Source organism: Epinephelus fuscoguttatus, linkage group LG22 (assembly GCF_011397635.1).
Source record: "Epinephelus fuscoguttatus linkage group LG22, E.fuscoguttatus.final_Chr_v1".
NCBI lineage: Eukaryota > Metazoa > Chordata > Actinopteri > Perciformes > Serranidae > Epinephelus > Epinephelus fuscoguttatus.
Genome location: NC_064773.1, coordinates 15,609,276 through 15,623,890, shown reverse-complemented (window position 1 = coordinate 15,623,890; position 14,615 = coordinate 15,609,276). Strand labels below are relative to the sequence as shown.

At 43.6% G+C, this 14,615-nt stretch overlaps 1 protein-coding gene across 1 annotated transcript in view; it reads right to left on the bottom strand.

The window, feature by feature from the left end:
• The window catches only part of chchd3a (coiled-coil-helix-coiled-coil-helix domain containing 3a), a 111,534-nt gene that overhangs the window by 75,551 nt on the left and 21,368 nt on the right, over nt 1-14,615 (bottom strand). Inside the window, exon 5 of the mRNA XM_049567025.1 lies at nt 4,850-5,030. Coding sequence (XP_049422982.1) covers nt 4,850-5,030 — 181 coding nt within the window. The remainder of the gene's footprint in view (nt 1-4,849; nt 5,031-14,615) is intronic.

Here is a 14,615-nt window from a genome sequence, read left to right as displayed (position 1 = left end):
AGTGGGAATGTGAGGTGTTGTCCCACCACAAGAGGAATAAAAACTTTGGATCCCTGCTATACACCATTCAGAGGCTGCTGCAGAGCGGAGCTACTGCCTGTGTTCAGGAGGAGTGATCATGCAGCAGTGTTTCTGAGGTCAAGATATGTTAACAAATTACAGTGCGTCCCCGCAGAGATGTTAGAGATGGAGTCAAACAGAATCTGGAGTATGTTCAAGGACCCAAATTTGAAAATCCTTTGTTTGGGCAAGAGGAGTGGTATTGGTTAGGGTTAGGGTAAGAATGTCAGGGTAAGCCCATCAGTGGCAGAGTAAGGCAAACCATTCCTTCACTTTCCTTGTATTTTCAAATTTGCTTCCAGGACACCACCGTCAACATCATTGAAGACATCAATGAGTCGGCGGTGGATTTAATTTTTTAAAACATCAGAAACAACTACAATCTACACCCTTTTTTCAATTGTCACTCTTGGCCACACGGACTACAGCCATGCCATGCCGATTTGTGTTTTCATTATCAGTTTAGACGCACATAGCCACACCAAGCCACGCCGGTGATGGACCCTCTCTGGAGTAGGTCCAAAAGCCAGGCCGCCCACCCTCAAGTGGGTAGCAGTGACGTCTTGCCAACCACAGCCAACCCCTGACAACCCCCGTCTCCCTTCCAAACAAGAATGTGTGTTGCCAGACTCTACTCATTTCTGTCTGCAGGAGACCTGCATTCAGCTCTCAGTACTTTCGTAGCTTCTAACTGAATCTCTGGTTTGGAGTTTAGTTTCTCTCCTGCATCCTGTTTTTACTTTAGATAGGAACTGATAGGAAATGATAGGAAATGAAATGTGTTTATCATCGAATTGACAGAACTTTTTTCTCAGCTTTTCTTCAATAAAGGCAAGTGTAATAATACAACAGGGAGGAAAGTGAAAGCAGAAACAGCCACAGTGAGATGTTGAAGAGCTGAAGACAACAGGCTCTCACTGCACCTCTGCAAACAGCTCACCTCCAACAGGTAAACTTCTTTTACCTGCCCTGCTGTGGAAAAACACATGCGGCAAAAATAGCAGGGGACTTTAGCTGTGGATCAGCACTCTGCTTTAAAACGTCATCACTCAAGAAGAGCCATCATCAGTTTGAGACACACCTTCAAGAAGGTTGCCCTGTTGTAATGGAAATGCAAATCCCTGCTGTGCTGGGCTGACGGCCCAAAGCAAGCAAAGCCAAGCCAAGCCAGCCAATGGCTGTCGAAAAGGGGCACAATACTACAGTTCATTCATTCCACAGCCAGAAACCATGGACTACCAGAACAATCCAGGATGCCATAAACACACTGCAGCCAGTCTGGAAACACAGACAATTATAAAGCAACAGGTTAGACTGTAAGAAGAGGCAAAGAGGGGCTAAATTACAGAGCACATGTTGAAGGAGCTGACAGGATCACATTTCACTGGAGTTGTACCAAATATGTTTCCATCTGACAAATAAATCAAGTCAATAACTATTATTATACAGGTGTAGCACTAAAGCATCACTAAAATACTGTTTTGTGTAGTCAGATTCAACCAACAAGATATTGTACGTAAGCAAGAATAAAGGGTAAGTCTGAATTTAAAAAGAAAACAATTGTATTCTTGCATAGATTGTTCAAGGACACAACAGTGTAGCCTTTAAGATAATACATGTGGTGTTAACAGGTTTACTGAGAGAAAGGACTGAACAAATCACCTCTGAAAGCTCTATCAGCCCCCAGATTATGTGCTTAGTACAGCAAACTACAACCGCTCCCTGGAGCTCTGTCTCAATCAACTTATTGACTTTGCTCAGCAATCAGAACCAGTTTCACCTTCCAATCACTCATGCTTATGTGCTTATATGTGAAACATGTGGGGTAAGAGGTGTTCCTTTACTTAATGAGACGGGTGGTTAAAAGCACCTCGTGTGAAAATGAACAAAAAAGGTTTATATACTCAAATTCTGAGATGAATATCTTAAAAGTAGCTCTTTTTTCTTTTTGAGTAAAAAGCAATAAAAGTCTCACACTAAGACACAGAGGGGCCGAAAGACAGACAGACAGGCTGGAGACAGAGACACACACACACACAAAAGACCTTAAAAACATGTTTTATGTTTCATCAAAGATGAGTTCACTGCGGGTAGCGGACAAACACAGAGTGAAATCACAATGGGTGGGGAGACGTCTTGGGCTAAAGGCTGCCTTTTAAAAACGGAAAAGTCCATTTCCAGTTGAAAAGAACAGTGGCTGTGTGGAAGCGTCTGACTTGACAATTACATGAGTGGCGCGAACGGCACTGCGCCTCCGCTGATAACCCGTCGGATTCTATTAAAACTCCGGCACTCCAAAAGAATGCTCAAACTGAGGAAATTATCACACAGGCACACACGCACGCGCCCACACACAATCTCTCTTACACACACACAATGCTAAAACAGTAAAACCCTCTGACAATGATTCTTTTGCTGCAATGTGTTCTTTGAAACTTGGCAGAAATCTGGAAAAGGCCAAAATAAAAAAGCAGAATTTGAAAATACACCCCCCTCATGCCACACTCCCTCCATCTCACTCCTCACCGGTGTGGACTGCTTCACTCGGAGGAGAGCAGGTAGCAGCTCGGGAGATGAACACTCAAATGATGACTCAAATTTGGCCAGCACAAACCCCCCCAACGCCAGGTGTCACACTGGGCTGGTGTTGGGTCTAACATATGTTAAGGCAGCAACAGAAAGTTTGCTGATGTGGCAGGGTGTCAAGGTTGGCCAGTCTGCCTTTGCAAGCTGCATTTGCGCTGGCTGGTGGCCCGTCTCCAGAGCTGCTGCCACTTTCCTCCCACAGAGGTGGTCTATACGGGCGGGGAGTGAGGCGGGCGACACACTGTGATCTGAGGCTCTAGCTAACATTAGCTACGTAAACATGAACTTGAAGCCACAGCTGTGAGTCTTTGGCTCTGGTTAGCATAAGGTTAAACTTGTGGCGACATTTTTTCTCCATCTCTAAAATGCTTTGCCGATACTGACATGTTATGTTTCGTCTATCATCAGAATGTCTTTTTTAAAAGTCTGTCTTTATTTTTGGGTTCCTCTGCAGTGTAGGCAGCTGTTGCCAATGCTGGAATAGCAACTTTCTCGCCATTGGATCAGGCTTTCACCAAGGGGATGGACACTTGCATCTACATTTGTAGAACAGCCAATAGGAACAAACTCTCTCCGACATGACCTGATTGGTCAAAGTCTTCCACTACAGGCTACATTTTCTAGAATCTGAAAACAGAGCCAAGAGGAAGTAAAGAAGTTTTCTCTCAGACCACTTGACATACAATATGCTTAAATTTTACAATGGTATTTTTGCCCAGTGACGCCACAATAAAACTGCCAACCCCAGCTTTCAGGATGTCGAGACAAAGTGTCAGAAGACTATCAACTGGATTTAGACTTAAAATATAAGTTACAGAAAAAGAATGAAGCAAAGACTGTATATCACCATGTGTGTGTGTGCTCAGCCTCATACTGAATGCCACTGTGGTGCTGCTATCTGTAGTCTCAAAGGCTGATAATGGCTCTAGGTTAGCCTTGGGGCCACAAGCAAAAGCTTCATAGCGTATAGGAGGATAAGTTCTCTTAAGTACAAGGAGTTAGTACTTCAGGAGCACGCAGGCAATGACACGCACAAGGACTCTCCTCAATGACAGTTCAGTAAGACCCACCACCACCCCCGATGCAGCTCATATATAACAAATACAAAGCACGTGTAACAAGTCTTGCCCGTCCTTCCCTGCTCCCCTCGTTTGTCCTGTCTCCCTCTCTATGAAAAACAACAGAAATTAAATTACAGAAAACCTACAACTGAAACGGCTTTCTTCACAGATGCTGAAGGGAATAAAACATCACATCATGTGTCTCCCTCCCTCGCCGTCTTTTTTTTTTTCTTCCTTTCATTTTGATCGCCATTCCAAATGAGGGATCCCTCATACACTTGTCCTGCGGCGTGGAATCATGTCAACGCTCCTCTCCTTCTCCCTCTCTCTCTCAACAAAATGATTCATTTTTCTATTATGGCGATGAGCGTGTGAAATGAGCTATATAATCAATAGCATAGGTTTGTAAACAGCAGCCGCACTCGAGGGAAAATGTGTTTTCTTTTTGAAAACAATACGCTGCCTGTGTATGTGTGCGCGTGTGGTAAGGAACGCTCATCTGACAATGTTTACAAGGGCAATTTACAGGAAATAAAGACACAGGCTGCCCAAAATGAAGGTAGCTTTTATAATGCAGCAGGACGAGCCAGCAGAGATACGGAGGATGAAAATATTAAACTACAAGATGTGGATACAAAGAAGGCTTTACCTGCCGTTTCTTTTTAAAAACACACTTAAAGGGTGCTCCAGGTTTGCATTATGTAGATAAAGCTTCGATGTCTTGACAATAACTGACTGTTACATTTACTGTGTGCGTGCAAGGAGGGTGCGAGTCGACACAGTCATGACGGTTCTATGAATTACTGCTCACAGCGATGCTCACACGCTCACAGCCCTGACATTTGTCACTGTACCAGGCATGACCTGTCGATTGCACCAAATAGGTTCACCTCTGTGTGTCTGTGTGATAGAACAGGAACAAGTGAACGTAAAATGGGACCTGTCTTCATGTAAAAATTGCTCTCATCAGTGAGTCTGTGCTTGCAAGGTCATTCAGTTAAAATGTTCTGTTTGATAGCGTGGTGCACGTTTATTCAGCTGACTGTTAAAATGTATAAACCTGTCTGACAACATAAAAAATATGGGTGAAGTTCAAAGTAGCTGCCATGTATCAGCGCATGTTTGTGGACAGGCAGACTTACGTAGAGTTGAGCGCGGAGTCTCTCGTCCTCAGTGGCGATCCTCTCTCGTATTACAGCCTGCTGGATGCTCTCCTGGGCCACAGCCCGCTCCATGGACAGGATCCTGGACACTTCATCCTGCACCTGGGACTGGGCATCGGACTGAGCCTGGGCCGCTGCCCGGTCCTTCTCCGCCTTAATCCTGTGAAGCATCAACATTTTTCACGATTAAAACAAAACCATTTCAAAATGCTAAATGTTTATGAAAACATTGCACAAGCTTATGTAACTCCCCACTGTACTTGAGGTACTTGCTTCTCAAATTTTCAGTGCACAAAGTTGTAATGTCCACAGTATGTTGCACTGTCGACCTCACTGCAGACCAGGGTCCCTTTGTGTTGCCATACCATACCATAAGCTCTGTTGCAGGTTTCTTAATTGTCAGCAAAACTTATCAAGGTAATGTCTATATATTGTATGATATTGCCATTGTGTTTACATGTTTGTTAGTATAAAAACATCACCAACATCATAGGGCTTAAGCCAGATGCATGGCAAGAAAACTATGGCTGAAAGAAATGTACTTGGTTTCAAAGTCGAACTCCACAGCTCCAGTGTGGGAACATTTTGGGTTTAGGCCGAATAAGAGAGGAGAGGCCGATACCGTACAAAAGCCAGTAAGTCAAATTTATTTTAAAAAAAAATAGTCGTCTAAAAAATAGCGGCAACGATGTGTATTGTTCTTTAACTTTCCTGTTCTTTTACTTTTTTTCTTTTTTGAGAGATGATTTGAGAGATGGGCCTTCTGTGGTGGTCACGAGAAAAAGTTTACAGTTGGTAAATAATGGAGGAGAAACTGGTGGTAGCGGTCACTGGATACCCAGAGCTATACGGCCCGACGGGAGGTAGCAGGTTGTCAAAATGCCCCCATGTTATCCTAAAATATGCCTGGAAACTGCCATTATTGAGGAGAAGCTCCTGGACCAGCTGCTGGTACTCCCTGTGATCCACCATCTTTTTTTTAGGATCTCATGTACCCACACAGGTCTCATGTACCCACACAGGTCTCCGTTTTGCCCAACAAACTATGTGCTGACAGCCTCTCACCCTCAATCGCCCTCATTTAGCACTGCACTCTAGATATATATACTGAAAAATTGCAATTGAAAAAGACTTTGAGTAGAAAAGAATGGCAATACAGCTAAACTGAAAGTTACTCTGCTCTACTTGTTGTCATTATTACATATATCTAACTTAAAACTATTCTTAAGAACTTAAAGTTTGTTGCCCTTTGAAAAGGTGTGCTTGGATTATTAAACTATTATCATCACATAAGCGCCATAAAATTATCAACTGTTAAATGTAATTAATTCTGGGACACTATCCACCAAAAGTAGTTATCATGACAGGCCTTAATAGAAAAATATTTTAAAACTTAAATTCCATAAAACCATAATCTTGTTAAATTATTTTATGGGTATATGATAGTAAGCACTTTCAGAGCAGCAGAGTTGTTTTGTATCTGTGTATTTTTGGTGCATATAGCACCACCTATGTTCATACGCTTGTTGTGCTGCATGCTGCAATGCTGCACTGTCTCCCAAAAGAATTAAAAGGTCACAAATGCAATTACAGTGCTAATGAAGCACAGATATAGGCCAATACACTTGTATATTGATTTCCAACCCTAATGTCAGATTCATCCACACACACGTCCGTGCTGTTTCACCATTTGCAAAGAGGGGGCAACACTGAGAAGTAAAAAAAATAAATAAATTAAAAAAAAACCTAGAAAAATAAATAAAATACAACAGTCAGTTGACACCTGTCAGACAGTTCAAATCAATTCACATCATTTCCAAATAACTTACATGTAACAGTGATTTGAGTATAAATAATAAACAGCACAACTGTTCCCAAACAAGGATCATCAATCCAGTGAAGCAGTGATGTAGACAGAGGCAGTACGCTCTCTGCAGACACAGGACCACGATTTGAACCCTGTCACTGGGTTCTCATAGTTGCCTAGCAACGCACTCCTTACTCGGCGACAGTGTGCTTGATTGGAGAAGAGAAGGAACGTCCCTGAAACCCTGAAAGTCTTCCTCTGCTAGGAATCAAACCGTAGTGGCAAGGTAGAATAAACACAGAACAGACGGAGCGAGTGCCTGAGTGAATTATGACAGACTGAATGACGATGGCGAGGATGTTAATAAACTTCTGCCTCGGAAAAATCTTAAGAGAGCCCTGAAAGGCAGCCATGGTGAGAAGGAGGCTGCCTGAGAGTGATGCGCAGACAGGAAGACGGTTCGATACAAAATTCCTTCACATATATGATCCATCAGTTGTGACTGGGGAAAAAAAACTTAGTTGTTTTTATCGGGTGAAACATTTAAATTACATTTCTTTCTTTCATTATTTTCATGGCTGTAAAGGTGCCACATTTTTGTTTTATTCATGACCACTTAAGTTAAATGCATGACTCATTTACAGCTTCATCAGGTCTGTGCTTTGCTCATTATGATCATTTAAGTGCGTCATCCCTGTTGTCAAGTGTGTTGTAACAGGCGCAGATACAGTCTGTGTCTCTTTCTCCTCTTGGCTCTGTTTTTCTTGATATTACAAGTGCCCACTGATCTGTCAGTGTGAAGGGTTTTCATCTTTTATTCCATTTCAAAAATCTCATTCATCTTTTCACTCACCTGTGATTATACCCAAAATCTAGACAGTGAGGAGTGTTGACGAACAGACTAGTCTAACTGATCACCATCCCATGCCTGTGGCTTCGAGCAGATGACGGGTAGGTCTAATAAAAATATGTCTGATGTCTTAAAGCTGCCGTTTGCCCTGCAACACCACTAAATGTCAGAGAGCAGGGGGGAAGGAAAGCAAGAGACGAGACGGAGAAAAAGACAGAAACAGAGAGAGGGGAAGTAGCGAGAGTGAGCAGTGGCGACATGACATGTTTGGCCCTGAGGAAGTGAAGCAGAGAGGGAGTGAGGCAGAGAGTGGGAGAAAGAGATGGAGGGAGACGGAGAGAGACCAGCCATGTCCAGTCTCACAGTCCACTGGGCTGCACACGTCAGCACACTCCATCCATCATCGGGCTCCAGCTCACGCACTCACAGACACACACAGGGAGCCTCCTAATGGCCTTTTACATTCACCATTTCCCCACAATCAACGCCTGCCTGCACTGCTAATGCACCTAAGCTACCTTTACTCAAGAAGCTTTTGCTGTTGCTATCACTACTACTTTGACAGAGAGGTGACAGTATACCTGGTTTTAAGAAATGGACTTTGGTGGTAGTCACGTGGGCCGACTTTGGCAATCAGCATGAAATATAGACCGTTATAGCAAATGTACAGAATATTTATTTTAAGTGGAAGGAGTCTCTGTTCTTCGATTTTCTCACCAAACGCTCATCTGATCAACTTCACACTTGGCAGGTGTATCGCTGAGGACCCAAGGAAGTGCAGTGTTGAGTGAGAGCTCTTGAGATTTACGAGGCATATCTATAAGTGGTGCGGTATGTACATGTGGTGTAGTGTATTGAGAGGAGAGTCCTATTAACTGTTACACAGCCAAACGGCATGCTGGGTACAGCTCACTCTCTGTTGCTCCCTCTAGTACAAAAAGAGGCAAAGTCCTTCCTGTACCAGAGGATCACCATAGGACCTTATTTTGGAATAAATATGGCAGTTAATGGCTATAAACACATGATTTTTTGATCCCATTTGTGCCACATCGTTAACACATTAAATCCCTTTTGAAAAGATGAGTTGTGATGAGTGACTTGAACCGGGAGAAGTCGGTGCAGTTTCGAATGTGTTTGGGGAGAGTTCCAGAGGAAGGGCGTAGCTATGAAGAAAGCTCTGTCGCCCCCAGGTCCTGTGCTTGGTCCTGAAAGATGAAGTCAAGAGGTTGGCATTAGCAGAGCGGAGACTACGGGAAGGAGTGCAGCGGTGGAGCAGGTCAGTGAAGTAGGAGGGGGCCCGGTTATAGAGGGCTTTATAGAGTGACGAGAAGAACTCTGAATCGGATGCGTTGTGGGACACTGACGCTATGATGCCTGTGGGTTTCATGCTGGGATATAAATCAGGTAAGACCATGATGTTACATCTCTGCAGGGCACATATCTAAGTTATCTAGCTAGCTCACCATTGTTGGTGATAAATACTGTGCAAGACGAGAGATGTAGTTCATTGAGGGGTTTCATCCATCCATCCATTTTCATTTGCCTATCCGGGGCCAGGTCACAGAGACAGCCGGCCAAGCAAAGCACCCCAGACATCCCTCTCCCCAGCAACACTTTCCGGTTCCTCCTGGGAGATCCCAAGGCGTTCCCAGGCCAGACGAGATATGTAATCCCTCCAGCATGTCCTGAGTCTACCCTGGGGCCTCCTACCAGTGGGACGTGCTCCGAACACCTCTAAGGGAAGACACCCAGAAGGAATCCTGATCAGGTGCCCGAACCACCTCAACTGACCCCTTTTGACATGAAGAAGCAGCAGCTCTACTCCAAGCTCCAAAAACATTATCTCTCTTCCACCATAAACTGTGCATATTTTTTCCGAAATATGATCCTATGGGGGACACTGGAAGGGGAAGGACTTTGCTTATCTATTCAACAACAGATGAAGAAAGAGAGACCGGAGATGTCACAATATAACAAACTCAAAGTATCGGTGATGCAACTTTAGCAATGAACGCTTTTATTTCCTGGAAATAGCCTCGTCCCAAATAGCTAGCAGTTAACAAATGAAGCGTATTCTAGCACTGTTAGGAGACGCAAATATGCCATGGCAGGTGAGTTGCCCTGGACTTAAGGAAGCGCAGTGTCGAGTGTGAAGCTGTTCGGATGAGTGACAGGTGCAAGCAGCCGTACCAGAGGCCAAGCAATCGACTTATTTTGAACGGGCACGTTTTGAAAGGGCACTAAAACACAACAGCACTGCAGCTAAAAAATTCCTGAAGTACAAGAAATGGAGAAAAAAAGCGATAAAACAATTCTGCTACAATGAATTCAAATATACTGTACCTGATAAAGACTTGTCACAAAGACTTTTTCTGCACTCATTAAATTATTTAATGTGTACGTGCTGAAAGTGTGCAGATATTTTAAGGACAACCAGCACTCTCCGATGAAGCTGACAGCAACACTGACACTCAGGAGTGCAAGAGCTCCTTCTGTTTACCTGTTTTCATTTTGTAACAGAAAACAAACATGACAGACAGTGAGTCGAACCATACAAACAAAAATGTGTACTCACTGAGAAGATCGTCTTTAGGCATTTTGCCAAAATACGAATGACAAAATATCATAGTTTTGTTAAGGATTAAAATAAATGGTTAAAAAATCTCAGTATTCTGTCGTGAGAAAACGGAAACACTAGCTTTACTTATCACCTAAAAATAAATCGAAACATGTCAAGTGTTGTGGTGACCAAAAGCTACAACCTGGACAGGTGAAGGAAAGGGGGGCCGGGAAAATAGACAGCCTTGCAAAAAAGTCCCTCTGCTGACTTCCTCACAAGTGCTAACCCAAGCAAAGACTGCTATCACTAGCTGGATGCTATCTGTCTGCTTCACCTCTATTGCTTTCCAGTCATTATTGCCCTGTCCCTGGGATATTGGACGCATTTTTCATTCGACTGTAGAAGATTGGCACTGGGGAGGAGAGGGGGGCTTTGAGTTGGAGAATGGAGAATGAAATCAGATGGGGAGAGGAAAGAGACAGCACCTACGAAGAGGAAAGGAAAAAAAAATCAGGTTTTTGGGAGGATAAGTGGATGATGTTTGGCCCAGTACTGGGTAGAAGGAGAGGATAATCTTGGCCCAGTAGCCTGTGTTTTGATGGCTCAGTGGGTCGAGCCTTGAAAACAGAAAGATGGAAAGACAGATCCAGTGAGGTAGCATTCATTTGGAAAGGAGTGGAGTGGAAGTGGGTCAGGCTGTGTTGGTAACTCACAATTTCCAGGAGATGACCCTGAACACAAGTGCTTGGGAAGATTTCAGTTATTTTAGGACACTGTTTCTAAAACTGGCAGAGATTAGATCCGTGCAGTTTCGATAAAGGATTTATAGGTTGAGTGGTTGAGATGCTGCAACGTGGGGTGAAGTCAGGGCAAGCTTTGTGTGTGTGCATATACACACTTTTCAAAAAACAAAGGGAAATGCAGACATGGTCAAAAATGATGGGCGGTAAATACTGCAACAGCCGGTTCAGTCCATTAAGCAATCATCACCTATTGCTCCACAGAGAATCATTTCAAATATCATTACCCTTCCACAAATATCACAACAAAGATAATTACGAATTCATGCCGTCTACCTTTCGCCCCTTTACCTCTTCACCTTCCGTTTCTCCCCACAGCTTTTCGCCCATTTATGCATCCTGTTGTCTACCTGTCATCCGCACGAGATGTGTCTCAATACAGTCTGCCTGGCAGGATGGATTCCGATAGACCTGCATAACAGCGCAGACTCGACCCAAGTGCCTTGAAACAAAGGCATTTAAAGGCCCGATGCAATATTGATGTTAGGAATAATGTCCCTGAATGCTGCCTATGAATATTTTATGGAGCTAAGCACTCTCCCCTCACACACACATGCACTCACACATAAACACACCACACCTGACTGTGTGTGCTATGAAATTCTGGGACAGAGTTATAATTAAGTGTATGGGAAACAAAGGACAGTGGAGTGAGAAGATTAATTTAGAGGAGCCCCCACTCTGCAGAAGGAACATAAAAGCTTCCTATCTACTTTGCCCAAAACTATGAAGAGGTAGCTGCAATATTCTCAGTGCTGTGACCAAGCACGCTATCAAAAGTAGATATCACGGTCACTCTCACCTCTGTTGGTGTCTCTTCAAATAGTGCAAAAAGCTCAGACTCCCAACATAAAGCCATTTAATACACTAAAAGAGGCAGAGCACCCTCACTTTGTAGCATGGAGTAAGTTCAGATGCCTGATTGTTATCATTCTGTATAGCTAACACAGTGCCTTATGGACCTTAAACACTGGGATAATATTAAAAATGACTTAAAGTTTACATTTAACTCACTCCAACTGATTATATTTGCTCTATATAAGACCAGCTAGAGTAATACAGACTGAACAGAGTCAATAACCATTACTTTTCCTCTGAATAGGTCAGCAGCAGGCCACGCTGCCAACAAATGCTGATTTTTTTTTTTTCCAAAACAGTGTATTTACAGTTCAATGACTATTATTCTTGCACTTAAAATGGCCCTATACACTGGGGATGGGAGCACTTTAACAACCATATGACCAGGTTTACAAGAGGCAAGAACCATCTATTGGAGGAAAGTGCTTCGTTGGGAATTACAGCTATTCATGTAGGTAGTGAAACACTAAGATGATCACATCGCACACAAATATGCCGAGAAAGGAAAGCAGCTCAAAAAAATGTACGAGGTATGAAAAGTTCTCGCTGCTGAAGCCTGAGGGCTCGAGGGGTTGCGTGTGTGTGCAGCCTGGTATACCTGTAATGCAGTGGTTATTGGTATATTTTTGAAAAACATAACGTAGTTTTTTTTAGAAATGGTATTCTAAATGAACACCAAGGGGTTCCAGGTTCGAACCCTGAGGCCTCCCACAGTCCAAAGACATGCAGGTTAATTGGTGACTCTAAATTGGCCGTAGGCATGAATGTGAGTGTGAATGGTTGTCTGTCTCTATGCATCAGCCCTGTGATAGTCTGGTGACCTGTCCAGGGTGTACCCCGCCTCTCACCCAGTGTCAGCTGGGATAGGCTCCAGCATCCCTGCGACTACATAAAATGGTTGGATGAATGGGTATTTGGTATTCTGAATTGTTCCTATGGCATTGTGAGGTGGTTGCTTGTTTGTGTGGGTGTTTGGCCAGGCATAAATCAGACACCCAACTTGTGTCCAGGTAGCGCCCCTCTTCAACTGGAGCCAACTGGAAATCTTTTCAGTGGCATCCAAGATGTTCCTGATGGCTCCTCTCCACAAATCCCCAGAGCCCCAACTGACCTACAAAGCACCTGAAGCCCACTTCAACGGGCTCACAGCCATTCCACCCATTCCTCCAACACTCAGATACCAGATCTGCTTACCTGGCTCTCATCCTTTCGTGCGCCTCCTCTATCCATTATTATTATCATATTATTATCATCTTTACTATTATCCTGGCTGAGAGTGTGTAAAGTAGCTTGACTGTATGACGTGTGTGAAGTATTACAGTTGGAATATCATGAAGAAAAAGTAAATGCAAGTGGAGTCAGAGGATGTTAGCAATGTTGCTGATTCAGGAAGAATCACAATTCCCCAGACACAATCCTGACTCAATCAGGTTGAATGCAGGAACTTTTTTTTAATAATCTTCCAGCTCGCTAACTCAGTAAAAATGAGCTGGAGGTTTGCGCTTGTGTCAGTGTATGTATTTCTGTGTGAAGAAAGGCAAAAGACAAAAATAAACAAAATGTTAAAACTTGTCGGCAGGACTATCTGTCTGCGTCTGACCCGGGGGCAAGAAGGAATTTAACAGGCTGGCTGGTTAACGGGAAGACAGAAGCTCTGGGAGAAGGTCAGTGTTCTCACTCAAAAGTCTGACATGCAATTATATCACACAAGCCAACACGAGCTGCTTGCCTACATGCTGAAATAATGGGCAGAAGTTTCGCAACAACAACTAACCTTTAAGTGTTGGAGTTGGACACTCAAACACATGCATTTCATGCACAAGAGGAGAGACTGAGAGGGAGAAGGAGGTAGGAAGAAGATGTGGAAAAGAGGGAGGAAAATAAATTGAGAAATAGAGAAGGGGGGTTGAGAAAGGAAGGGAGTAAGGGAGGAATAAAAAGACAAGGCAGGGAAGGAGAGATGGAGAGAAATCCTGTGAGAATAACCCAGAGAGGAAGAACTGGACAGAGCGGTGACACAGGATGAGTAAGGTTGAGAGAGGAGAGACAGGATGGTGTTGGGAGTTCTCTCCCCCTCATCCCTCCTTCTCTCACATCCTTTTCTCTGAGTCGTTCTGCTCTGATGCCTCACAGAGAAGCAGCAGAGGCAAATCTGCTCCCTGCAGCCGCTCCTTGCTACAAATGAGTTTAGGCTGCACCCAAATGAACTCCTCACAGAGCCTTTCCTTCACTTCGACCAGAGCAAAACATGCAAAGCCAGATCTCGGGAGTTCATTTATGGCCCTAAAGCCAAACTGAATAAATACTGCCATAATCTAAACACCACTGTTGCTCAAAAATCCATTGCTCGATGTACCCCTACACAACAATATTGCATAGGATAGAATGGAGTGTGGAAATAATTAGATTTTACAAAAAAGCAAACTGAATGTGTTTGGTTGCCTTACAGATGTCTAATGTTCTTTAACAAGACTTAATTTGTTGCCTTACTTCAGCTGTTTTTTCTCTCAACACTCATATTCTATTGTTAAAAAACATGCATGAATAATTTATGTTTTCGGGGTTGAGCATGACCTTGAGATTTTGGCCTCATGTATCTCATGTGTGTGTTCTCTCCCAGTGACCCGGGGGCTCACACATTCTTCCATTTCCTTGCATTCAAGCTGTGCAGCAGTTTCACTGCAGGGTTCTATAACTAGTGAGGCACTGTGCAGTCTTGTTAGCTGAGCTTTGATACACTCACACACACAGAAAAAAAATATTTTACCTCTTACTTCAATTTTACAGCACCAGCCATCCACTTCCCTTGCTGAGTCTTTACACAGCGAAGGCCACAATCACTGTGCCCCTTGTTTGCCTTCAAGAACCAA